The following is a 25761-nucleotide window of genomic DNA, read 5'->3' as shown; positions in this document are numbered from 1 at the left end:
TATATTTTGAGTTCAACTCTTTGTTTCAATGATTTCTCGATGTTCAATTTACGTCCTAGCAGTCGGATAACTAGCGAGATTACAATCTGAGTAAGTGATTAAGGAAAAACAGCTTTCGAGACAAAAGGGCACTTGCTTATATTAAGAACGCCAATAAGAGTGGCCACTATAATGCTGCTCCCAGCCGGTACAAGATGGTACGGTACGTGATGAAGAATAGTTTTTACTGTTTAGCCCAAACAGCCAACGCGAAAACGACCACGCGAAAAGAAAAATCAGCAAAAATATTTCACAACGCGAAAAAGGAGGACGAATGCAACACATTCTAACTTCCCTGTTATTGAAGAAACGCACATATGTGCACTATTCGCCTCAGTTTCATCTACGGCTGCAGTTAGTTGTTCATACAGTTTTGTCTTGTGAATCCGGCTCAAACCATGGCAAGCGCGTCAGCTTCTAACGCCGTCAGGTATTCATGCTTTTAATGTCAATGCCTGCAGAATAATGTAATTGCGTTTACCTTTTGAGACATAAAGACCTTGCAATCCCTTATCTCTTGCGCTAGTTGGTATGAGATAAAGAAGCGTCAAACAAGAACCACTCCTTCCTTTTTAGCGTGGGATAAATAGAGGTCGCACCATTTCATGAGGAATATGGATTAGTCAGCTTCTAAGTTAGGGTATAGATTGCAAGCGTTCGTTTTCCTGAAGGTTCATTCAAGGGCATAGTAGGTCCGAGAAAGAACACTTTTCTTCTTATTCAAAAAAAATAATTTGAGACAGGGCTTTTGGGAAATGAGGATAGGGCTGACGTCGTTTTGTGCAACCATGCGCTGAAAGATATGCAGCGACAGCAAACGATAGCCAGAGAGAATAGGGTTAGGTAAATTGTTGACACACCCCTTAATCGTTCCGTAAGATAGTGAAAATTCATTTATAAGTAGTTGATTTTATAAGAACAAGACGTACGCTATATACAGCTTGGTCTCTAATCTTAGTGCAATTGTAAAAATTTTCATAGCCTACAAATTAAAACAAGAAAAAAAAATGGAGGAACAACGTGAAATACTGGAACAATTGAAGAAAACTTTACAGATGTTAACTGTGGAGCCATCCAAAAATACTAAAACCGCGAATGAAAAGAAGGAAGAGAGGGAAAGCGAAAATTCGTGGTGCATCCTCGAGAACAATTACGAGGACATTGCACAGGAATTTATTGACTTCATTTACAAGAATCCTACCACTTACCATGTAGTCTCATTTTTCGCTAAATTATTAGATAAGCATGACTTCAAATACTTGAGCGAGAAATCCAACTGGAATGACTCCATTAGCGAAGATGGTGGGAAATTCTACACTATCAGAAATGGGACCAATCTGTCTGCCTTTATCCTGGGCAAGAACTGGAAAGCCGAAAAGGGTGTCGGTATCATTGGTTCTCACGTGGACGCTTTGACGGTCAAATTGAAGCCTGTCTCCTTCAAGGACACAGCCGAAGGTTATGGAAGGATTGCAGTTGCTCCTTATGGAGGTACTCTGAATGAGTTGTGGCTAGACAGGGACCTGGGTATTGGTGGTCGCCTTCTTTACAAGAAGAAGGCTACTAACGAAATTAAAAGCGCCTTGGTTGACTCTACACCCTTACCTGTTTGTCGAATTCCTTCTTTAGCTCCTCATTTCGGTAAACCAGCTGAAGGCCCATTTGATAAAGAGGACCAAACTATCCCAGTAATCGGCTTCCCCTCTCCGGATGACAAAGGCAATGAACCTCCTACGGACGACGAAAAGAAATCGCCTTTATTTGGCAAACACTGCATTCACCTGCTAAGGTACGTCGCCCAATTAGCCGGCGTCGAAGTATCCGAATTGGTTCAAATGGATTTGGACTTATTTGATGTTCAAAAGGGTACTATTGGCGGTATCGGTAAGCATTTCCTTTTTGCACCACGTCTAGATGACAGATTGTGTAGTTTTGCAGCAATGATTGCTTTGATTTGCTACGCTAAGAACGTTAACACCGAAGAATCTGATTTGTTCTCCACTGTCACTTTGTATGATAATGAAGAAATCGGATCATTGACAAGACAAGGCGCAAAAGGTGGCTTATTGGAGTCGGTGGTGGAACGTAGTTCTTCTGCCTTCACCAAGAGGCCAGTTGATCTGCACACAGTTTGGGCTAATTCCATCATTCTGTCCGCAGACGTCAACCACCTCTACAACCCAAACTTTCCTGAAGTCTATCTGAAGAATCATTTTCCAGTGCCCAACGTCGGAATTACTTTATCGTTAGATCCTAACGGTCATATGGCTACAGATGTCGTAGGAACTGCCCTAGTAGAAGAATTGGCACGCCGCAATGGAGACAAGGTGCAATACTTCCAAATCAAAAACAATTCAAGATCAGGTGGTACTATCGGCCCATCGTTGGCCTCTCAAACAGGTGCTCGCACCATAGACCTGGGCATCGCACAATTGTCAATGCACAGCATCAGAGCTGCTACAGGATCCAAGGATGTCGGATTAGGTGTTAAGTTCTTCAATGGGTTCTTCAAAAACTGGAGGTCCGTCTACGACGAATTCGGAGAATTGTGATTTTGCCGCATTCTTTTCATTTCTTTTGATTCTGTTTCTTCGCCCTTTTTCTAAAAATATTTTGATTATAAATCAGGAAGACGAAAAAAACGTACCAAAAGAAAAAAACACCATCAAGACCGTAAAGATATAAATATCTATTTATAAATAAATCATTCAAAAAATACCTAAACCCCAAACTTTTTATTGGCAAGAAAATCAACAAACACGTATGAACGTCAATGTGGGCCTTGCCATCCGTATCAGATGAAACAAACCACACACTCTTCTTAGTTAGCCAAGCATTCTCTCTTTTGTGACGCCGTCGATCACTCAAATAATACGTCGGGTAACGTGCGGCTCGCTACATTTTCCTCGATTTTTATCTTTTTTTCACAAATCGAAAACATTAGACTTCCTCTTTGGGAAATCGGATGCATTTTAGCGTTTCTGAGGCGACTTCTCCTCTTCTTAAAATATTTATTTAGTGTCTTACATTCGACCCTTTTCGCTTCTCAGCTTTTATTTTTGGAACACGTACCTCTTTTCGCTTCCAAGAAGGCATTCACACAGTCGTCTGTCACACTTATTGTCACTAAGAAGCTACAGAACCGGTGTCGTTTCCAATAGTATACTTATATAGTTGAGAAAAAGTGGACAAAAAGCCAGCATAAACAAGGAATAACTGTATTTCTTTTTTATATATAGTTATCAGGGCCAAATAAGCAATAAGTTCTCGAGCAAATCAACAGCAACTGTTATAAAAAAATGTGTGGTATCTTTGGTTACTGCAATTATCTGGTGGAAAGATCCAGAGGAGAAATCATCGACACCTTAGTGGATGGTTTACAAAGATTAGAATATAGAGGCTATGATTCTACCGGTATCGCTATCGATGGTGACGAAGCTGATTCCACTTTTATTTATAAGCAAATCGGTAAAGTGAGCGCTTTGAAAGAAGAGATTACTAAGCAAAACCCAAATAGGGATGTTACTTTTGTCTCTCATTGCGGTATTGCGCATACTAGATGGGCTACTCACGGTCAACCAGAACAAGTTAACTGTCACCCTCAAAGGTCTGACCCAGAGGACCAGTTTGTGGTCGTTCATAATGGTATCATCACAAATTTTAGGGAACTGAAGACCCTTTTAATTAACAAAGGTTACAAATTCGAAAGTGATACTGATACCGAGTGTATTGCTAAACTATATTTGCATTTATACAATACAAATTTACAAAATGGGCATGATTTAGATTTCCATGAATTAACCAAGCTGGTTCTTTTAGAACTGGAAGGTTCATACGGGTTATTATGTAAGTCTTGCCACTATCCAAATGAAGTTATTGCCACCAGAAAAGGGTCTCCTTTACTGATTGGTGTCAAATCTGAAAAAAAACTAAAGGTTGATTTCGTGGATGTGGAGTTTCCCGAAGAAAACGCTGGCCAACCAGAAATTCCGTTGAAATCAAACAACAAATCATTTGGCTTGGGCCCAAAAAAAGCTCGTGAATTTGAAGCTGGTTCCCAAAATGCCAATTTACTACCAATTGCCGCCAACGAATTTAACTTAAGACATTCTCAATCCAGAGCATTCTTATCAGAGGATGGCTCCCCAACGCCGGTGGAATTTTTTGTTTCCTCAGATGCGGCATCTGTTGTTAAACATACCAAGAAGGTATTGTTTTTAGAAGATGACGATTTAGCTCATATTTATGATGGCGAGTTACATATTCATAGATCTAGAAGAGAAGTAGGCGCATCCATGACAAGGTCCATTCAAACTTTAGAGATGGAATTAGCTCAGATTATGAAGGGCCCTTACGACCATTTTATGCAGAAGGAAATCTATGAGCAACCTGAGTCTACTTTCAACACCATGAGAGGTAGGATCGATTATGAAAATAACAAAGTGATATTGGGTGGTTTAAAGGCATGGTTGCCGGTTATTAGAAGAGCACGGAGGCTGATCATGATTGCATGTGGTACTTCTTACCATTCATGTTTGGCTACTCGTGCTATCTTTGAAGAATTATCGGATATCCCAGTTAGTGTCGAATTAGCATCAGACTTTCTGGACAGAAAATGCCCTGTTTTCAGAGACGATGTGTGTGTGTTTGTTTCACAAAGTGGTGAAACTGCAGACACCATGTTGGCTTTAAATTATTGTTTAGAAAGAGGGGCCTTAACTGTAGGAATTGTTAACAGTGTCGGTTCTTCGATCTCTCGTGTCACCCATTGTGGTGTTCATATAAATGCTGGTCCTGAGATTGGTGTTGCCTCTACAAAAGCCTATACTTCCCAATATATTGCCCTGGTCATGTTTGCTCTATCGCTGTCAGACGACCGTGTATCGAAGATAGACAGAAGGATTGAAATTATTCAAGGCTTGAAGTTAATTCCGGGCCAAATTAAACAAGTATTGAAGTTGGAACCAAGAATAAAAAAGCTCTGCGCCACTGAATTGAAGGATCAAAAGTCTTTGTTATTATTGGGTAGAGGTTACCAATTTGCTGCTGCTTTGGAGGGTGCTTTGAAGATCAAAGAGATTTCTTATATGCATTCTGAAGGTGTTTTAGCGGGTGAATTGAAGCATGGTGTCTTGGCCTTGGTCGACGAAAACCTGCCAATCATTGCTTTTGGTACCAGGGACTCTTTATTCCCTAAAGTGGTTTCTTCTATTGAACAAGTTACTGCCAGAAAGGGCCATCCAATTATTATTTGTAACGAAAATGATGAAGTGTGGGCCCAAAAATCTAAGTCAATTGACCTGCAAACCTTAGAAGTTCCACAAACTGTTGATTGTTTACAAGGTCTAATTAATATTATTCCATTACAACTAATGTCATATTGGTTGGCTGTTAACAAAGGGATCGATGTTGATTTTCCAAGAAACTTGGCTAAATCTGTTACCGTCGAATAAGTAAACCTATTTACTTTTTCTCCATCATCCAACCCTCCAATCCACCCTTCTACTGTCACTTTTCCTTCGCTCTTCAATTTTGAGCTCCTTCCATTATTTTGTAATGCGTACTACAAGCTGGCATTAAAGATTATTCCACTTGTATTCTCTATATAAATAAAAAAATTATAATTTATATGAATAACCAAAAAGATAATTGCAGTTCCTAATCAGATCTGCTACATAAATGTGTTCTAACTTTGTTACGATTTCTAACCTTATAGAGTCTTTCTTGTGAATCCTTTAAATAGTACTGAACCCTATACTGGGTTGGGTCCGCCTTTTTACCCGCAGGAATTGATCCGATGATTATCCATATCAACTTCTGGTGAAATTCGAGTGAAAATAAGTGGGAAGTGAACGAGCAATAGGCAATCAACAAAAAAAAAAAGGGTCAAGGGATTTTGCTATTGTTGTAGAGGCAATTTCCAAAATTTAAAGTAAGAAATCGAAATTTGGTTTTCTTCGTATACGCTTTTCAAATTACTTAGTTATTAGGGAAGAAATAGCGTCCATTAATTTCAACAATTGACATCAGGCAAACAGTACCAAAAAAAGGAAGTATCAACAAGTAGTGGAAACATTGGAAATAGCAGGATGGTCCAACAAAGTAGCCCAGATGCGCTAGCAGCAGCAGCAGCAATTGGCAATGCGCTCAGTCATAACGGGAGGACGGTTGACAGAAGTAAAATACCACAATACAACCAGAGTTTTACATCTCGGACTGCGTCAATCGCAGGGATTAATAGGTATACAATGATCTCAAATTCTAGGACTAACACAAGGGTATCCTCAATGAATGGAAACATACACAGGTACTCCGGGCGCACGTCAAGTTTACCAAATCGAAGACATACGAATACCTCTAATAATTCGACCGTGAGAAGGCAACGCAAGGCCAACGAAGATGCAGAAACTACCTTTCGAGAATTCGGAGGTCACCAGTCATCAAAGATATTGAACATTTCAGGTTTGACCAGTCAAAACAATAAATCAAGGACTATGTCACTTGATAACTCAGGCAGTATAACAAGGACAATAAAAAAATACATACCGGGCCCTAGGGGGTTAGTGGCTGTGGAAGTACCAGTACAAGAAGAGCTTCCAAGATATAGTCCAAACAGCCACTCACATCATCCGAGTGGCAGAGCATATTCTTTACCTACTCGAAACGACGATGCTAGACCAATGCATAGGAAGAAAACTACAAAGACAGCAGGACTACATGAAAGAAAAGCTGAACCTGAAGTCAAATCAAGGAACAATTATCCTAGTAAAATATCGCCTAAGATGCATACTAAATCATCAAAGCAACCGAATAATAACAACGTCCCATTAATACAAACAACCATGAATGAAGAAACGGAACAGGAACTACAAGAAGATCTTCATGATCCTTTTGAATTTAAACCAATGACTATATCCGATGACGAAAACTCTTTTATTGAGTCCAGCGTACTTGATTGCAGCGTATCTGGGAAAGACAAAGGTAATCTCAATGGACGTGAGAAAAAGGAAGAGATTGAAAAATTACTTAAAGAGGTTCATACCCTAGAGGAAAAAATATCACATATCGAGATAGCAAAATTGAACGAAGAAGAAAGGGAACAAAGCTTAATCTTAGAATTACGAAAAGTAAAGCTAGATGAAGAACGGAGGATGGAGTTGTTGAAAAGAGAGCTGGATATAGCTAAGGAGAATGCCGACCTTGAAGCTGAAGAATTAAAACTAATAGAAAGCAAAAGAAAAGAGCACTTTTCCAAAGAAGAGGAAGTAAAATCCAAAGTTGGATCGGCCGTGATTCGTCTACCGACTTTATTAAAACCTGAGCCTGCCGACTCACTTCCGAAAGATGTGGAAAAAGTATCAACAGCAGTTTTAGATCAAGCTCAGAATATCGAAAATTCAGAGAACAACGATTCTATAGCTACCAAAGAAAGCTTAGTAAATACTATCCTTCCCGACTCTTTCAACAATTCTGCCCTACATATGAACTCAGATAGCGAAGCGGGGCCGAATGAAGATTCGAACAGTCTTATTGACAGCGAGTTATCCGATTATAATTATATAGAAGGCTCAGCAACCGACCTTCGCGCTACCGCAAAGACAAGTGTAGAATCTGAGATTGGCAGGGATCACACTGGACTGAAAATTCCCGAAGAAAACGATCTAGAAAAACAGGAAGAACGTGCAAAAGGAAATAAGCCAGACCTCGTCGATACGAATTGTTTTTTAGTCCAAAAAGAAGGTCGGGAAGCGGCACTTTCCGATAATGAACTGGAAAGTCCTGAAGCGTTTCTTGACGCTTCTGGGATCAATAACATTAGACTAGAGGATGAGACAGAAGGTGCAAAGGAAAAAAATGACGGTCTCAACAACGGTAGCTGTCATGGTAAGGATGACGATGACAAGGACGATGATGACAAGGACGATTATGATGACGATGACGATGACGACGACGACGACGATGATGATGATGAAGAATATCATGATTCTTATGACGTAATAATGCATGAACCCGTTCAAATGGAACAGACGATAACTAGCGTGCCTCCATTAAAATACCCGTTAGAAAATTCCAGGGAAACAAAGGATTACAAAAATAATGAACCGAATTCTAGCAGCGCTGAAGTTAGTCAGTCCGGAACAAACATGGCTAAGTACCTACGTGGTGCCAACCCTTACCTCACTAGCACAAGCTCAGATATTCTCGATGTAAATTCAGAAAATGTGAACTCAAAATCTTCCACTGAATCCACAAGAGTTGCGCCTGACCTTTTGAAAGGCTCACCACAATCAGCATTTAAAACTGCTTTGAAAACATCTGCTGTTCCATCAAGTACCTCCTCGTCCATTTATTCAGTCGATACGTCTCCAGATATCGATACTCATGTAGAGGACACAACAGCTTCCAACACGAGAACAAACAGTCATAGTCCGCCAACGAGTACTTCAGAGCAAAAATACAATAAACCTAGTTTTCAAGAAGTTCCTGTGATGTCCCCCAGGCGTCTCGAGGATAAAAGGAAAACCTTTAATCGCTTGTGCGTAAGAACTTTACGTGGTAGTTCGAATGAGGCTACTCCTTTGGATAAACTATCACATTCATCTTCCAATGCCTCATCCCCTTCGTATCATAGCAAAAAAGCATCAATTCCTCCAACTCCTAGGGGCTCCGCTTTACAAGAGGCTTCCAAATGTTATTTAAAGGCCCCTCAGGCAAGCAAAATTTCAAGACAATTGCCTGACCACGTCCCTTTGGACATCGATAAAAAAAAAAGTGCTCTTTACCCCAATGAACTCCCCGCCAAGAAGTCTAGTTTTGAGAAGGAAAGGCCTGTGAGAGATAATCTCGGATTTAAAAGCATGTCTTTGAGAGAGCCGCTTATTACGAAGAATACTCAAATTGCGGCAGCAGAAAGTTCGGAAGCAGAGGAAAGGAAGGAAAAAAAAGGCCATGTCTCAAGAAAATCATGGACTTTTGGTTTGCCTTCTCCGCTGAAAACAAGAACAAACCATTCTGCTCATTCTATGAACGAAACAGAGATAGTTAGTTCAATGATCGACTCTAGAAATAAGCCCAACGAAAACGACACGCCAATATTAGCCAATAAGAATAGTTATAACAATGATGATTCCTCTCCTTACACTGTATCATCCATGAACACTAACGAAAACGTAAGCGAAGCTGGTACAGAAGGCCACCGATTTTCACTATTCGGAAATAAAAGCCAATTGTCAAACAGGAACATATCTGGTGGAACAACAGCTTTGGATTCAACAAATCCTGAGCTGTCTAAAGTACTACCATTAAGTGTTCCTGTGACTATAATTGAAAAAAACGGAGAAATACACAAACTTCATAATGATGATACAGCCATGAAAGATAAGTCACACCACCATCATGGTAATCACAGTAAGTTTGGTAGGAAACTTAAAAAAATTTTTGGAAGAAAATTATCGGGAAAGATATAAACATGAAACCACCTAAAATGAAATATAAGGCTAGGGTACACTGCCAGTGTAATTTTGATGATTGGCTGTTGTTCAGTGTCATTTTTTAGAAGGAAATTTAGTAAATAGTCCAAATATTTATTAACCCAATCTCGTCGTTTGAGAAGTGTATATAAAGTAGATAAATGGTTGATTAATTATTACAAAAATTATTAAATTCTATAAATTGTTGTATGGCAAAGATGAGAGGAGAAAAGTGAGAGAAAAAGAAAAATAAAGACAATAATAAACTGCAATGAAGAGAAAAAATACTATGCGAGTTCGTCCATTTTCGAAACTGTTTCAAGAGATTGACATAAGTAATCAACATTTGAGTCATTCACCCCGCTAAGTGACAATCTACCATCACCTGTTAAATAAACGAAGAAGTTGTTTCTCAGTATTTCAACTTGCTTTGGACTGAATCTTGTATAGTAAAACATACCGTGCTGTTGTGCAAAATTTATTAGATCAGGCCAACCTAGACGGTCAAACATCTCCTTTCTGACGTGATGCAATCTCTGAACCATGAAATCAACATCCTTGAACCATTGCTGCTTCAATTTGAAATCTGATAATACAACATTTACCACACGAGAACCATACCCTGGTGGAGAGGAGTACATACCTCTGACAATTTTTTTCAATTGCGAGTCAATGTTTTGCTGCAATGAGCTTTTCTGCTGTAGAGGGTTGAAATTTCCGTTGTTTGCAGTGGCAGGTGTGATAACGCTTAGGGAACCAACTCTCTCACCATAAAGCCCCATGTTTTTGGCAAAAGATTGACAAAGAAAAACACCATTGCTCCAATTTGGATATCTATCTACATTGAGACATAGTCTCAATAAATATGCATCCTTTAACAAGTTACCAGATTCTAAACCCTGGTAAGCCATATCAATAATGGGTACCATTTTTAGCTCATATATAGTATCTATAATTTCTTTCCATTGCTCTTTTGTTGGGTCGAGACCTGTAGGGTTGTGACAGCACGCATGCAAGATGATACAGGGTGGATTCCTGTTGTTTTCTACCCGGTTGTTATATGCAAAGGTCTTTAACTGCTTAATCCATCCGTCAATATCTATCTGGCCGTCCTTATAATAGGAATACCGATGAATGTTTTCGAAACCGTTGTTCTGAAAGATGTTTTTATGATTTGCCCACGATGGATCAGGTATCCAAATATCTCTTGAAATAAATAATGCCAAGAATTTAGCTGCTACAGCTAGGGCGCCGGTACCACTTAAAGTCTGAACAAAGCTGATTCTATCATGAGCTAAATAAAACGGGCCAAACTGCGGACATGATTCCTTGAACAGAAAATTCATAACGTTTTCCTGAAATTCTTTAGAACCTGTTATTGGTAAATATGAGAGATTTTTATTCAGTTCTAAATGAGACTCAATCAATTTTTGAGCTTTGGCAACGGAGGGAAACGTTGTCACTTTGCCCCAACCGTCTTTATATATTCCTACTGTCAGGTCGATTTTGTTAACATTTTTTACCTTCTTGAAGTGTTCAGATAATCCCAAGACTTTATCTGGAGGTGCTCTAGGCACTCTACTAAGCGATGACGTGTAGTAGGACCTCCATAGACCCCAATTAGAAAGTCTCGTCCTCAACATTAAGTCTTTCACCAGAGATAATGACTAGTAAGTTTTAATTGAGGAAGAAAAACGCACCTGATAGTATGCTATCGCTTATAAAATCGCTATCGTCTTTTCTTTATTTTTTCTCTTCACTTGCGACGGTTAGCAATTAGATAACCAAGACAGAGAGCGAACACTTGCTAACAATTTATATACCTATGCGAAAAATGCAAAAAAAAATATGAAAAATGCGGCATCCCAAATATGTTGGAGCAGAGCAGAGTAATATGCCCACACTCCAAGATGCCATTTCCGTCAAAGTTGCGCCTGACAATGGAAAGCTATGTGAACTATGACTCCAACAATCACACGGCACGGCGTGCAAAACTAGTGGAAGCTATATTCCGCATCCGAAGAATATGAATCATCGACGATGGCTGCCTGCATGCAAACGCTTTTTAAAAAGGAAAGTATTTAAGTAGAAACTAATTAGTTACAGCAAGTTACTCGTTACTGGACGTAAAAGGGCTTTGATTCCGTAAGGCCTTTTCAACTAGAAGTTCCGAATTTTCCATGAACTTCTCAACAACGTCTTTGGTCAAACCAGGCGTAGGTAAGATGGCATCACCTTTGTTACTGAACATTGTACCACTGCGTGATTCGATGGCAGGGCTCACAATCAAGGCGCAAATTGTCTTAGCATACGTTTCTGCGCTTTGACAGGTCCAGCTAATGATCCATTCTGTGATGCGGCTAAGGTAAGTGTCACTGCCGAGAAGGTTACTACGAATGTTTGTTTTAATCAGACCGGGGTTCAAACCGAAGGTATCTATGTTCGTATATCTATCTTTGGCGTCTAGGACCAAACTTTCATTAGCTGCCACTGTATTCATGTGTGTGCCATAGGCGCTGTAATTTTTTTCATCAGAATTTAAGTCATCTGGGTCCCCCAGTTGACCATTTCCTGGAAATCCGACTACGAAAACTTTTGGCAAATCGTCTTTCTTTGTCCTACTAATTCCTAATCGCTTAGCGACATCATGGAAGATGATATATCTACTCAAATAACTCACCGCCATGTCTTTCTCTAAGCCCTCACTTGTAGCTTGCCTCTGGCGTGATGCAAAGATGCCTGTAGTGAAAATCAAATGCGTTAACTCCTCGTAAGGAATTTCATCGCTGTGAGAAATACGCTTGCATTCCGACACTAAACTTAAGTCGGCCTTGACAAATTTAATTTTGTCTTTCAGGTCCTCGTCCCTAAATGTTTGTCCGACAACAGTAACTCTAGCATCTCTCTGGGCCAGCTCTCTACTTATGGCACGTCCAATTCCACCTGTTCCGCCAATTATTGCCACATTAAAACAGCTGAAGTCAATGTCATTGATATGTTTTCTTTCCCAAGTGACAGTAGGATCCTTTTTCCAAAACATTCTCTTAAACAGGCAAATACTATCGTTTGTTCTTCCTGCTTGAGTGGATACCCAAACTGTGTAGGTTTGTTCACTTTTTTTACATTGGAATGGTTTTAAAGTGTTTTTATACTTCTGCCGATTATTGCCCCCCTAATTGATGATCCCAGATTATGTAATATATACACATAATGAAGCCCCTAATTTAGCAACGAGAGCAAACAGATCAGATAGGATAATCTCTATGTTAATAAAAGATACTTAAATTGTATATAAAAATTAAATGTCTATTCTTGATGCAGCGGGAAGAGTCTAACTAGATATTTTATATGTGTCTATAAAGCTAAAAATGTCTGTATTCTTTATTCGATCATGGTCACCTCCTTCCCCAGCGTCTGTTAGGAAAGCGGTTTTTCTTTGGCAGTTTTAATCTTCTAAAGTTATTACTGACAAGATTATACTTTTTCCTGCCCTTGCGCTTAGCGGCAGGCTTTTGCTCTAGATTTACTACACCGCTGGTTGCCTCGTCATTATTTTCAAATTCAGTGTCAGAGAGTTGTGAAGTGGATCCCAAAAATTCTGCCACTTTTCTTTTTTTCAGTTTCATCAGCTCCTTATGGACATCTCTTTTAACAGCTGTGGGCTCGGTTTCTGGATCGTCGTCTCGTAATCTTCTGATAACCTTTCTTCTCTTGGGTCTCTTTCTTATAAAAGTATTTTCCCTTGCTTGGTTATCCTCATTGTCATCGTCCTCTTGAAATATATCCTTTACAACTTTTCGTCTAATTAATCCATCCTCTAGCCTGCTCTCATCTTCGCCGTCTTTCTCATCACGACCATCCTTGTCATCCTCTCCTTCTTCTTCCTCTTCTTCTTCAATATCTTCTTCAATATCTTCTCCCTGCAAAGTACTGAATTCTTTCACAATTTCAGTATGCTCCCTTGCCAATTCTATCAGGGATTTCGTCAGAGGCCTTCTGATTAAAGGAGATGGACTAAATGAAACTGAAATGTCCACATGATTATCTCTCGAAGGAGTTTTTTGTAAAGACGGATATGCCATTTGAAGCCGGCGTTTAGTATTTGAATTAAGTGGAATATTCAAGTGAATGTTTTCTTCATCCAATTTTAGTGGGGAATTGGGTCCATAGTACCTCGATGGCTTACCGGATTCCAGTAAAGGTTTGATTGTCGGACTCCATTTCTTGATTTCTGCTGATTGTCCATCGCATTTCTTACATGGTGATGAAATTGGAGTACGTGTAGAAGAAGCCTTGAGGATTTGAAAGTTTAACTGGCGCTTCACATTGGATATCGATTCTGCTACTAGTGTCCGATCTTCTGGAGATGATTTTAGAGACATAGTCTTCTGTGGGGAAGATTTATTAGATATCGTTTTAGAACTATCATTGTTTATATCAGTATTATTTGTGAATGTCATGTATATGGGCTTTATAGGCGACAAATTCATGTCAAAGATACTAATCGCCTTACCGTAAACTTGGGGAGTAGGACCTATCTCAACGATTTCATCATTGTCTTTGCTATGTGCCGGTACTTCAACCGATTCTTGAGCAAGAAGTTTCTGTTGTTGCAAAGAATGCTTCTTTTTTAGTATGGAATATTGCTTGTACATCTGCCTAACATCACGCAGACTCTTGATGTCATCCCTTGTGGGTTCCCTTTTATTTTTATTGATGAAATCATGTTCCCATGTTTTCAATTCAATTTTCAATTGTTCCAGCTCAAATGAGAACATTGAACTGCAGTTATCAAATCACTGGACAGATTTCCTTTCCGTGTAAAAATTTGATGTATATAAAGATTTTATTTTGCCATTTTTTTCTTGCTTGACGTGTTCTAGCATACGCGTAAACGTGAAATATGGAGAATGAGTAAAAAAGGAAAAAAGAAAAAGAAGACGTAATAGATGTGTGAAAATGCTCTTAGGTAATTTGAATATAGTGTATATGTATGAGAATAAATAACTAAGTACCAGAAACGGTATATAAATAAAATAAAATAATGGGTTTATGGTCCCATCTGTGTTTTTAGTTTTAATTTTTTTATGATAAAGAAAGAAAAAATATCATTAACATCATTAAAAAACATTCAAGTTTTGTTTTTTTCGCTTTTTAATTTGATTTTGCTGTTGAAGGAAAAGGACACCTGAGCAGGCGAAGAATACTATCATTACCCATAATAAGATTTTTTTTATTGTATAATATCTTTTTGTTTTCGTGATTTTTAGTTGTTTTCGTTTTATTGCAACATGCCTACTTCAAAATACCTGTACCTTTAAAAAATCAACGTCTTCATCGAGGTCATCGATGAAACTGCTTTGATCGAATTCATTGGTGACAGTTGCATCATTGTTATTATCGTTTAAGTCATAAAGGTTTGCGTTCGACTTCGATGTAGAAATTTTTTTAGATTTTAAAACTTTGGTGTAGTCATCATCGTCATTACCAGTACCACCGTCAATGTTTGAACATGGTATACCGTTGTCGTTAGAAAACATGAAATTTTTGAAAGACCTGCTGTTGTTATCATCCTGCTCTTCCATCAATTCTTCTAAAGTTGGGGGCAAATAAGAGAACTTATTGTCAGCCAAAGTGATTTCTGAACCTTGCTCGCCGTCTTGATGCGGATTGGTGCTTTCATTATGGTCCTGAAGGAATAAGTAGGTTTCGTCGTTATTTGTTTGCATGTTTGCTTTGTCAGAATTCATATTCTTGTTCAAAACACGTGCTGAATCTTGTTGTTGTGAACTTGGTAAATAATTCCAAATGTCTTCTTCGTCTGGCTCAATCTTGACATCTTGCCCAGAGGGGACGGTTTCCTCCAAAATTGGCAAATTTAACAAAGACATATTATCATCATTGTCTACCTGTTGGCTATCACCAATGTTCCTACCCACGGAATCGTCCATCGATTGTAGGTAAGAATTCCAAAGATCATTATTTTCGTTAACGTCATTATTCGTATTAACTTTGGCGTACTTATTGAAAAACTCAAGTTTTTCGAAATCATTGAAAAATTTGATATCGTTCAAATCCTCAATTTTGTCCTTCACTTGCAATTTAGTGGGCAAGGAGTGGTTCCTAATCAACGAGACTGAATCTGCTGGGGAAAAGTCTGCTGGAGAATCAGGGAATGAAGTTTTATGAGGAATCTTATGGAAATTTAGATTTACGTTGAAATCTTTTGTCAACTGTGGCACCGGAGTGGTCGATGAAGATGTCGAAGATAAAGACAATAGATCAAAATCGTTTAGCTTTGATTTTTTGGTGGGGGGTGCGTGAACATTTGAAGAAGAATCCACATAGTGGTTTTTTGACAGCAAGCTGTTGTGAGCAGCAATGGTTTCCACATCGGTGCAGCTTTCATCGTCCATAAATTCTGATTTTTTTCTATTTCTATAACTTGAAAAAGATGGAGATGAATAAGATGGAGATGAAATGGAAGAGGCAGAAGAATGAAACTTTTCATTTTCCAAGTCATCGAACTTCAAAAAAGCTAGGTAGTTCGAGTCGTTTATTAGCTTTTCATCGATCGTCTGGATATGTCTTGGCTTCCTCTTTTCTTTGGAAGCTTGCTTCCTGTTCGAAGCGGTACTATTGTTGCTATTATTCCTGCTGTTAGCACCAACGTTTAGAATATTATTAGTGTTGTTAGAAGGCAGAGTGTTGTGAGAAGACGACCTTCTACCAGGTCTTGGTCTAGGGGGCAAAACCCAATGTTTGGAAGTTCTAACCACCAAACTAGATTTCTTTTTCTTTTTGCTGCCATCGTTTTCGAATTCCAGCGAACTATGGTTATGATGATTGGTATTAGGGGCGATCGGTACAGGGGCCAATGGAATATTATTATGCTCACTTTTAAAGTGGTTACTACGAGGGCGACTAGCGGAGGCCTGAAGTAGAAAAGTCTTTGCGGTCATGATTATTTTTTTGTTTTTTTTTTCACTAGAAAATGTAGGTAAAACAAATCAGCAACCCATTAAAATGCTCGTTAATATAATAAGAGGCAAATAAATATGTGTGGGAAAAAATGTAAAACTATGTTCTAATATCTTCCTATGCGTTTGATAATGATCTGCTCGAATAAATAATGACCCTTTTTTATTTTTCTGGTTTCTTTATAGAGATCTTGTTATACTATTAAGTGTGAAGTGGACCTTTAGATAGCATATACGATATAAAACTGGGGTTTGGAGAGCTGAATTAACAAATAATGAAGCAAAAAAAAATAAATAAAATGAAAAGGGAGATGGACTTAAACAACCACACGGGGTTAAGTAAGAGGAAATTAATATAGGAGACTAGTTAATAGCTTTCGAATATATATAATTTATCTAGAAACAAACTCATACTCAGTAAATTTTTTTAGAGTAATCTCGGAAAGAAAATAGCAATCCATTTACTTTTGGAACAATCTGCAAAATCGATACATGACACTTGGAAGTAACTGTGGAAGGCTACGGCCATTGCTTACCGCGCGCAAGATCCGTAACATAAAACTTTAGTCCTTGATGAAAGAAAATTTTCGTTTTTTTTCAGGTTCAGCGGGCATAACCTCGTTTGCCGCCTCGGCCCCGCTCTGCTGTGCTGGCCATCTGTGCGCGGCGGTCTTCCCCCCTCGCTACTTCCACATTAAACTTTTAGACTTCGGACCCCTGCCCCGGGGGGTTTCTCTGAACGCCGGGGTAGTGGTCTAAAGCCCACGAAACGCGTGTCTCCTCTGAGCGGCATTGGAATGAATAAAGCCCGCAGGACAGTCTTTTTTTTTCCGGGCTGCACGACTGAATCACCTTGTCCTTGTGTTGCTCCGTTGTTCCCGATTCGATTTTCGGGGCCGACTCGCTTTTTGGCCAAGAAAATCTTAAGAAAGCCCGTATTGCGGAGAAGGCTCTTATGTATTTGCCGTGCGATCAACCTCCGGCGCCCGGGTTTCAAATCCCGGCAATTATTTATTGCCTGGTTTGGGAAATTCTCAGCAGAGGTTATCCCGTAAGGTGAAAAAAAAGACATAAATGGTTTTTGCCTACAGTTGCCGGTGAAATAGTGATCTCATGGCATATCACTACCGCCAAGTCATCAGCCCGTAGCCAGAAAGCATATCTCTAAATGGCGGCCCTGCCTATACTTCTACGTAACAAGCCTTTAAATTCTTTCCGTCGCCTTTGCACAGTATTTTCGTAAATCTTGACCTGTGCACTAAAGCATGGGCGGTCCTTCGCTGTTTCACGTGATAAGATTTGCGCTCGATTTGTTACCCTATCCAGTGTTAATATTTCTATATGTGTTTTTTCTCGCACATAATGCAGAACTTCTCTGAAAATACTGTAGGTTTTCTTTGCTTTTCGCCTCCCGCGCGGCGAAAAGCAATACTATATGTTCCACTACTATCATCCCTTGATAGAGTACAAGTAATGGACGCATTGTAGCATATTCGGCCCGCTTGATAAGCAGGTTTCTCGGCCAACAGCCGGTACAGCATATTACGGAATACGGAATTACATAATTGATTCTTATTCTGTTCTATTTCTCCCCTTCGTTGCTGTTCTGTTTCCGTTGTTTAAACTTTATCCAAAAAAACTCTGTTTTCTGTTTCTTGAACCCCTTACTTTCGCAAGCAAAGCACGACGACGTATACGAACAGAACCGGGGGAGTCTTATGCTGTACAACTAAAGCAACCCCCCACTGTCTTAGGAGTTATATTAATTCAAGGCACGCCAGTGCTGCCTTCCTTGGTACGACAAGCAAGTTTTTCCCGATTCTAGGTATTGCATTACATAAGATTAATCCTTTTGTTGTTTCCTTTTATTTTTGAAAACAAATATCTCATACTAACCGAAAGGAAGAAAGGACACAATTTTGGGCAAATAGGCAACTTATTATGTATACAAAGAGAAAACAAAGGAAAAGCAATTGTAAGACAAACAATTATTGAATTGATTTAATTAGACCCATAGCCATAGCTATAGCCAATAGCTATATAAGGAAACATCACCTTGCAAATCATTATGTCATACCTTCACGCACCGTGATATGCTAAAAACAGCATACATGCACCTTGCTCTCTTGGTGTAAACATATTCTCTCCGCATATGGTGGGAAAAAAAATCTCTTTTCTTTTTCGTTGACTTTTTTTGACCGTTCCATCATCATCGTCATCGCGATGGAAAAAGAAATTAAAAGCACTTGATCAACAGGTAAAACGTGAACAATAATGTATCAGAACAGGTGTAAGGGCCCTGTAAATTCGTCGCAAAAACTCAACAGGTGATTTAGGAAGAGGATGCCACTGGTGCTTTTTACAGGATACCCATGTAGTGGTAAAACGACGCTTGCCAACCATTTAGTGCAACTACTAAAATCCAGAATCGATGCGACCCCATCATTAAGTAAATATTCCATAACTTATCATTCAGACGAATCTCTGGGCATAAAACATTCAGATTATATAACTTCGCAAGATGAAAGAAAATTGAGGTCGGAGATCATCTCCGCTGTGAAAAGAGATCTATCCAGAAACAAGATAGTCATTGTAGATTCGTTGAACTATATTAAGGGTTTCCGGTATCAACTTCACTGCGAGGTGAAAAATTTGTCTACCACATTTTGTGTAATTCAAACTTTGTGTCCACCAGAGACTATTTTTGAGTGGAATAAGACTTCAAACCCGAACCCTTGGGAAACCGAATTATTGAACCAATTGATTCAACGATACGAAGAGCCTAACTCAAACAACCGATGGGATTCTCCACTCTTTGCTATTCTTACTCCTCAGGACAGCATAACTGACTACATTGACGATATTTGTAAAGTGGTCTTCCAGACTTCCAAATCGGCCAAAAGCAGTGGGCACAATGATCCATTGAGCAAGGGTTTACAAAAACCAAATTCAGCCACCGTACTTAAACCTGCATCCCAGTCCAACTTCATCCAGGTTCTCGACGTCGAAACTAGCAAGATAATAAAAACCATAATGAACCATATCAAGAGTTTGACCTCTATTGGAGGGGTAAGTAACGGAACAAGAGTCATTGTTTCCGAAGGCATTACCGATATTAATGATGATGGTTGCTTTTTCGTAGACCTACCTATTGGTAACGTCGTCACTTTAGCGCAATTGCAAAGGTTGAAGAGACAATTTATTAACTTTAACAAACTAAGAGATATAGATCAGGGTAGAATCGGTCCCCTTTTCGCTGACTATCTGAACAAAAATTTGAATTGAAATTAATACGTAATCAAAAACAAAAGAAAAATGACAAAACGAAACTTTGTCTCTTTATAATACAAAAAACATACATAAGATAAAATATATATTTCAATAGAAAAGAGAAAGTATAGGAAAAAGTGAATAAACAAAAGAAACATGAGAAAAACAGCTCGCCTCCCCAACTGGGTAACTATTGGCCTCTTAATTCAGGTTGGATGTTTTCATCAGAAAGGTCTTCTTCATCATGGGCTTTCCTCATCAGTCCAGCGACATCTTCTTCATCGTGATGAGGTTGGCTATGGTGACTATTATGATGGTGAGTTGGGTTCTTATTATATTGCGCTTCAACATCTACATCCACCATCACGTCGTCTACGTCATCATCATTGTTCTGGTGTAGATTCTCTACCTCTTTCAAATGCGATGACAACAACCTCAACTGTTCCGCCACTTCATGTGGCAGTTTGTCGTCTTCATTTCTCTCTTCCAGCGTGATATCCGATAAGTGTTGTCTCTTAGACTTGTGAGCATCTTCTGAATCCATATCACTGATCAGGTTTTCATCTACCACATTTCTCGACGGATTGTTATGGTCATCACCGTTCTTATCATCAATGGATCTCTTGTAAGAATTGATCTTGTCTATGGCCAACTGAGCAGTTTCACGAGCTTCTTGAGCGTCTACTTCGGCTAAGGTTGGGTGAACATTTTCATTACCGCCATCATTTGATTCATCTAGTCCAACCATGGACACATCCGAATGAGTTATTTGATCTGGTTTGCTCCATTTATTAACACTTGGTATCTTCTTGGGTGGGTAACGGTGGCTAGATGTTTTATCTAGTACACTTTCTATTAAATTCGAGGTGTCATTATTATTGTTGCTGTTATTATCATCATTATTGTCATTCTTGTTATTATTTTCATTCTTGGCTGTGTTCGACGAGGCCCCCGCACTTGAGATTTCCTGATGTTTGGTGTAGTCGATAGGATTATTTCTCATATTTGTGTTAGATAGCTCATCATCGTTGTTATTGCTGTTATTGGAAGATGAAGAAGGTTGTAGGTCATTATATTCGCCCATTTTTTTCTTTTTCAAAACAAATCTGGCTTTATACGTAGTTATACGTCTGGCGATTTGAGACAGTAGCCTTTTTTCAAAATCCTCAGCCGTTAACCCATATCTTTGCATCAAAATGTCTAAAAGACCGGACTCTTCCACGTAATGAGAAACTTTAAATTTACTCACTGTGTGGTTAGAATTGTTGTAAGAGCTTTCTAGTATTTGATCAAACTTCAAATCGTTTTGTAAAATCTTGGGAATCTTTGTTAGAATAAATTTCCCTAGTGACAGGTTATCTTCTAGTGGATGACTATGGTAAGGCTCAATTTTGGTCACGACGAATGGGCCCGGTATATCATCGGTAGCAGAATCAAAGACGTCCAAATTCATAGAAGTGTCTCGTATAGAGGAAGGTGAGTGGGATGAAACGCCATGGCTTCCAACGTTGTTGTTGTTATTGTTGTTGTTGTTGTTGTGATCATTATTATTATCATTGTCGTGGGCATCATTGTTATTAGGGGCATCATCATCTTTGCCATCATGCTTATTGTTTGATTGAGAATCCACGTTGGCAACAGCATTAGCAATGGCAACGTTGATGTCTTCATCGTTCACTACGTCGGAATAGTTTTTTGTCATCTGGGTATGGACGTCATCCTCGTCGTTGTGATGGTGGTTACTATTGTCATTTCCAGTAGCAGAACCGTTTGCTTCTTCTAATCCTTGATCAATAGAGGATTTATTTCTTGAATCATCTTCAGCATCGTGCTTGATGGTAACATCTTGCTGTTTAAAAATGTTGTTATCATCACCATCATCGTCATTGTTCCCACTCACTTCATTATTTCTCGACTCCACTTTATCATTAGCATCGTCCGGATGAGTGTTCGCCAGATGATATTCAAGATCATCTGTAACGAAGTCAAGTTTGCTGTCATTACTGACTTTATTATTGCCATTGTTATTATTATTGTCCTCGTTGTTCATATTGTCGCCATGATGGTGAATATGATCAGGAGTACCCGAAGGGTTCGTGTTATTATTAGCAGAAGGAGATGAAGTTTCTGAGGATGTAGCATTACCAGCATAGCTCAGCAAGACTTTGAACGGACAGTTTTTCAAGTGACAGGCAAATGTAAAATGTTTATTCCTATGGGAATTCTTTAAAATAATAGGGCAACGCGTCTGAAATTCATACTCATTAATAACGTCATACCAAGCACCCAAAGTGGGGAATTTCTTGCCCCCATGGGCTCCAATGGCTAGGTCTTTATTAATTATAGGGTGCTTGTATTCATAGTAATTCACGACTAACTTGTCCATCCTTGTAAAATTGCTAAAGTGGTGTTTTGAAACGTCCCTTAGTGAACCAGGATCACAGATAACGTATTAGAGGCGTAGCAGTTAATAGTCCTCTCCAGCTTAGATCTAAACAAAATGCTGTCACTGACTGTAGTATTAAATGACACACTTTGGTGACTTTCGTTAATGGGGATGTGATAGTGGCTATTGCCAATAAACAAAAAGAACAGAGGAAGAAGTAGAAAGTGATATAAGTTTGCTTGCCACTTTTCGTTTTTCACGAAAAAAAGAAGCGAAAAAAAAGGTAAGGCTAGTACCCGGCTAAAAAAACATCGTTATAAGTGATTTGTAGTTATGAGACACCCGATTGGGCACCCGGCAGGTAAATTATGATAGAAAGGCTAGTGTTGTTCCATCAGCTTGGCTATGGAAATAATTGGTATCAACTGGCTACATTGATATTAGGGACCAATTTACCAACGCTTGTTAACTTACTGTAACTGCAGATCCTTTTAACGCGTTTGATATCTCTATCCACTGACGTATTTTTTTCTTGTTAGGAACGCGACGCGTCACATCGCGCAAATAAAGGTTTTGGAGTATTTCAATGAGGTATTCTTCCTTATATACACAGATGAGAAGCTTTGTCAGCAGAATTGGATAAAGGATAGGATAAGACGTCAGAAGAAAAAATATGGGTATTAAAGGCTTGAATGCAATTATATCGGAGCATGTGCCCTCTGCCATCAGGAAAAGCGATATCAAAAGCTTCTTTGGTAGAAAAGTGGCCATCGATGCTTCTATGTCTCTATACCAGTTTTTAATTGCTGTAAGACAGCAAGATGGTGGGCAGTTGACCAACGAAGCCGGTGAAACCACATCACATTTGATGGGTATGTTTTATAGAACATTGAGAATGATCGATAACGGTATCAAGCCTTGTTATGTCTTCGATGGTAAGCCTCCAGATTTGAAATCTCATGAGTTGACAAAGCGGTCTTCGAGAAGAGTGGAAACTGAAAAAAAACTGGCAGAGGCAACAACCGAATTGGAAAAAATGAAGCAAGAAAGAAGGTTGGTGAAGGTCTCAAAAGAACATAATGAAGAAGCCCAAAAATTACTGGAATTAATGGGCATCCCATATATAATAGCGCCAACGGAAGCTGAGGCTCAATGTGCTGAGTTGGCAAAGAAGGGAAAGGTATATGCTGCAGCAAGTGAAGATATGGACACACTTTGTTATAGAACACCCTTCTTGCTGAGACATTTAACTTTTTCAGAGGCCAAGAAAGAACCGATTCACGAAATAGATACGGAATTAGTATTGAGAGGCCTCGACTTGACCATAGAGCAATTTGTTGACCTTTGTATAATGCTTGGTTGTGACTACTGTGAAAGCATTAGAGGTGTTGGCCCGGTGACTGCTTTGAAATTGATAAAAACGCATGGGTCCATCGAAAAAATCGTAGAATTTATTGAATCTGGCGAGGCAAATAACACCAAGTGGAAAATTCCAGAAGGCTGGCCTTACAAACAGGCAAGAATGCTATTTCTTGACCCTGAAGTTATAGATGGTAACGAAGTAAACCTGAAATGGTCGCCACCAAAAGAGAAGGAACTAATTGAGTATTTATGCGATGATAAGAAATTTAGTGAAGAAAGAGTAAAGTCTGGCATAGCAAGATTAAAAAAAGGCTTGAAATCTGGCATTCAGGGTAGATTAGATGGGTTCTTCCAAGTAGTGCCTAAAACAAAGGAACAATTGGCTGCTGCGGCGAAAAGAGCACAAGAAAACAAAAAATTAAACAAAAATAAAAATAAAGTCACAAAGGGGAGAAGATGAGGTGATCTTTTTCGACTTTCTTCTTTTATTCCTTCTCCTTGGCATATATGTAAACATAGATATTAATATACACGAACTTTTTCATCTATACTTCTCCTCTTTTTTTGGTCAGTTTTTTCTGGAAACTTGAATGTGGAATTTTTCATTTCTTACCTGGTTCCTTTTTCTTCTTTCCTTTACATGTTGTAAATTATTGCAAATGTAGGAAGATAAACCCTAAATAAGAAGAGAAAGACACAACATTAATAACTTTTTAGTATACCAGAACCATCGCAATGCCCTCGACATCTAGCTTTGTTAGGTCCGCTGTCTCAAAATACAAATTTGGTGCGCACATGTCAGGTGCCGGTGGGATTTCCAATAGTGTGACCAATGCATTTAACACTGGTTGTAATTCATTTGCCATGTTTTTAAAATCCCCAAGGAAGTGGGTTTCCCCACAGTATACACAGGAGGAAGTAAATAAATTTAAAAAGAATTGTGAAACTTACAACTATAATCCGTTAACTGACGTCTTACCGCATGGCCAGTATTTTATTAATTTGGCTAATCCGGATAAGGAAAAGGCAGAAAAGAGTTATGAATCCTTTATGGACGATTTGAACAGATGTGAGCAACTAGGTGTCGGCCTATATAACTTACATCCAGGTTCTACTTTGAAAGGCGACCATCAATTGCAGTTAAAACAACTAGCCTCATATTTGAACAAAGCCATTAAAGAGACGAAATTTGTTAAAATCGTATTAGAAAATATGGCTGGTACCGGAAACCTGGTAGGAAGTTCATTAGTAGATTTGAAGGAAGTTATTGGAATGATTGAAGATAAATCAAGAATCGGAGTTTGCATAGATACGTGCCATACATTTGCGGCAGGATACGATATCAGCACTACTGAGGCGTTTAACAATTTCTGGAAAGAGTTTGATGATGTAATAGGGTTCAAATATCTTAGTGCTGTTCACTTAAATGATTCCAAGGCTCCTCTAGGAGCAAATAGAGATTTACATGAACGCTTGGGTCAAGGTTACTTAGGTATAGATGTATTTAGAATGATTGCACATTCCGAATATCTGCAGGGTATCCCTATTGTCTTGGAGACTCCATACGAGAATGATGAAGGCTACGGTAATGAAATTAAACTTTTGGAGTGGTTGGAATCCAAGAGCGAGAATGAATTGTTAAAAGACAAGGAGTATGTAGAAAAAAATAAGACGCTGCAGAAGTTAGGTGCTAAATCACGTAAGGAACAATTAGACAAGTTTGAGGTCAAGCAAAAGAAGCGAGCTGGCGCCAGCAAGAGAAAGAAAGCAACCGTAGAACCAGGCGATAATGATATCTTGTCTCAAATGACGAAGAAGAGAAAGACCAAGAAAGAATAATGGGGAGCGAGGAGAATGTTAGATACGTAATCATTTTTGTAGATTATCCGAACATACGTAGCTAAATGCGACTCTTGGTCATCCAAGATATTGTTACACTATTTTACAGAGAGTACTTGCTTGGTTATTAGTGTTTCGCGTTGCGCTACAGAATACGGCAGCCTTTTTTTTTTTTGGATTTTCATTTTTCACATAGAGATAGATTGGCAGACGAAAAGGGTAAAGTAAAATACATTCGAGTAAATGAACTGAGAAGGCTGAGCGCTCAATCCTCTTATGGAACGTTATTCGTAAGCATAGAAAGTTTTTTAATCGTAATCTTTCAACGCGGGGTGTGTTCTTTATCATTTTTCTTTTTTTGCACAATTAAACAAGTATATTTTTGAGGTAGTAAACCCAAATATCACATCTACCC

General features: G+C 38.9%; 12 protein-coding genes across 12 annotated transcripts; 7 read left to right on the top strand and 5 right to left on the bottom strand.

Annotated features, from left to right (window-relative positions):
* Nucleotides 1–1046: 1046 nt before the first annotated feature.
* Nucleotides 1047–2591, top strand: APE1 (metalloaminopeptidase APE1; the record flags this gene model as incomplete). The annotated part of the gene is made up of 1 exon (XM_033911634.1): nt 1047–2591. One exon carries the CDS (start codon nt 1047–1049, stop codon nt 2589–2591), a length of 1545 nt encoding a protein of 514 aa, XP_033767525.1.
* A 747-nt stretch (nt 2592–3338) lies between these two features.
* Nucleotides 3339–5492, top strand: GFA1 (glutamine--fructose-6-phosphate transaminase (isomerizing) GFA1; the record flags this gene model as incomplete). Its single annotated transcript, XM_033911633.1, has 1 exon — nt 3339–5492. The coding sequence occupies one exon, from the start codon at nt 3339–3341 to the stop codon at nt 5490–5492; it is 2154 nt and encodes a 717-aa protein (XP_033767524.1).
* Nucleotides 5493–6128: 636 nt separating this feature from the next.
* On the top strand, nt 6129–9506 carry SEG2 (Seg2p; the record flags this gene model as incomplete). Its single annotated transcript, XM_033911632.1, has 1 exon — nt 6129–9506. One exon carries the CDS (start codon nt 6129–6131, stop codon nt 9504–9506), a length of 3378 nt encoding a protein of 1125 aa, XP_033767523.1.
* A 290-nt stretch (nt 9507–9796) lies between these two features.
* Nucleotides 9797–11152, bottom strand: AAT1 (aspartate transaminase AAT1; the record flags this gene model as incomplete). The annotated part of the gene is made up of 1 exon (XM_033911631.1): nt 9797–11152. One exon carries the CDS (start codon nt 11150–11152, stop codon nt 9797–9799), a length of 1356 nt encoding a protein of 451 aa, XP_033767522.1.
* A 467-nt stretch (nt 11153–11619) lies between these two features.
* SPAR_K01060 (putative short-chain dehydrogenase/reductase) lies at nt 11620–12549 on the bottom strand (the record flags this gene model as incomplete). The annotated part of the gene is made up of 1 exon (XM_033911630.1): nt 11620–12549. One exon carries the CDS (start codon nt 12547–12549, stop codon nt 11620–11622), a length of 930 nt encoding a protein of 309 aa, XP_033767521.1.
* A 355-nt stretch (nt 12550–12904) lies between these two features.
* On the bottom strand, nt 12905–14287 carry SLD2 (Sld2p; the record flags this gene model as incomplete). The annotated part of the gene is made up of 1 exon (XM_033911629.1): nt 12905–14287. One exon carries the CDS (start codon nt 14285–14287, stop codon nt 12905–12907), a length of 1383 nt encoding a protein of 460 aa, XP_033767520.1.
* Nucleotides 14288–14809: 522 nt separating this feature from the next.
* HAP4 (transcription factor HAP4) lies at nt 14810–16471 on the bottom strand (the record flags this gene model as incomplete). Its single annotated transcript, XM_033911628.1, has 1 exon — nt 14810–16471. The coding sequence occupies one exon, from the start codon at nt 16469–16471 to the stop codon at nt 14810–14812; it is 1662 nt and encodes a 553-aa protein (XP_033767519.1).
* Nucleotides 16472–18832: 2361 nt separating this feature from the next.
* Nucleotides 18833–19774, top strand: KTI12 (Kti12p; the record flags this gene model as incomplete). Its single annotated transcript, XM_033911627.1, has 1 exon — nt 18833–19774. One exon carries the CDS (start codon nt 18833–18835, stop codon nt 19772–19774), a length of 942 nt encoding a protein of 313 aa, XP_033767518.1.
* A 175-nt stretch (nt 19775–19949) lies between these two features.
* ABF1 (DNA-binding protein ABF1) lies at nt 19950–22145 on the bottom strand (the record flags this gene model as incomplete). Its single annotated transcript, XM_033911626.1, has 1 exon — nt 19950–22145. One exon carries the CDS (start codon nt 22143–22145, stop codon nt 19950–19952), a length of 2196 nt encoding a protein of 731 aa, XP_033767517.1.
* A 673-nt stretch (nt 22146–22818) lies between these two features.
* Nucleotides 22819–23967, top strand: RAD27 (multifunctional nuclease RAD27; the record flags this gene model as incomplete). The annotated part of the gene is made up of 1 exon (XM_033911625.1): nt 22819–23967. The coding sequence occupies one exon, from the start codon at nt 22819–22821 to the stop codon at nt 23965–23967; it is 1149 nt and encodes a 382-aa protein (XP_033767516.1).
* Nucleotides 23968–24242: 275 nt separating this feature from the next.
* APN1 (DNA-(apurinic or apyrimidinic site) lyase APN1) lies at nt 24243–25346 on the top strand (the record flags this gene model as incomplete). The annotated part of the gene is made up of 1 exon (XM_033911624.1): nt 24243–25346. The coding sequence occupies one exon, from the start codon at nt 24243–24245 to the stop codon at nt 25344–25346; it is 1104 nt and encodes a 367-aa protein (XP_033767515.1).
* Nucleotides 25347–25411: 65 nt separating this feature from the next.
* Nucleotides 25412–25732, top strand: SPAR_K00990 (uncharacterized protein; the record flags this gene model as incomplete). The annotated part of the gene is made up of 2 exons (XM_033911623.1): nt 25412–25458; nt 25543–25732. The coding sequence occupies 2 exons, from the start codon at nt 25412–25414 to the stop codon at nt 25730–25732; spliced, it is 237 nt and encodes a 78-aa protein (XP_033767514.1).
* Between the last annotated feature and the right edge of the window lie 29 nt (nt 25733–25761).

The sequence above is a fragment of the Saccharomyces paradoxus genome, chromosome XI, assembly GCF_002079055.1.
Source record: "Saccharomyces paradoxus chromosome XI, complete sequence".
NCBI lineage: Eukaryota > Fungi > Ascomycota > Saccharomycetes > Saccharomycetales > Saccharomycetaceae > Saccharomyces > Saccharomyces paradoxus.
Note: the sequence above shows the minus strand (reverse complement) of the source record. Positions and strands in the feature narration are given on the sequence as shown.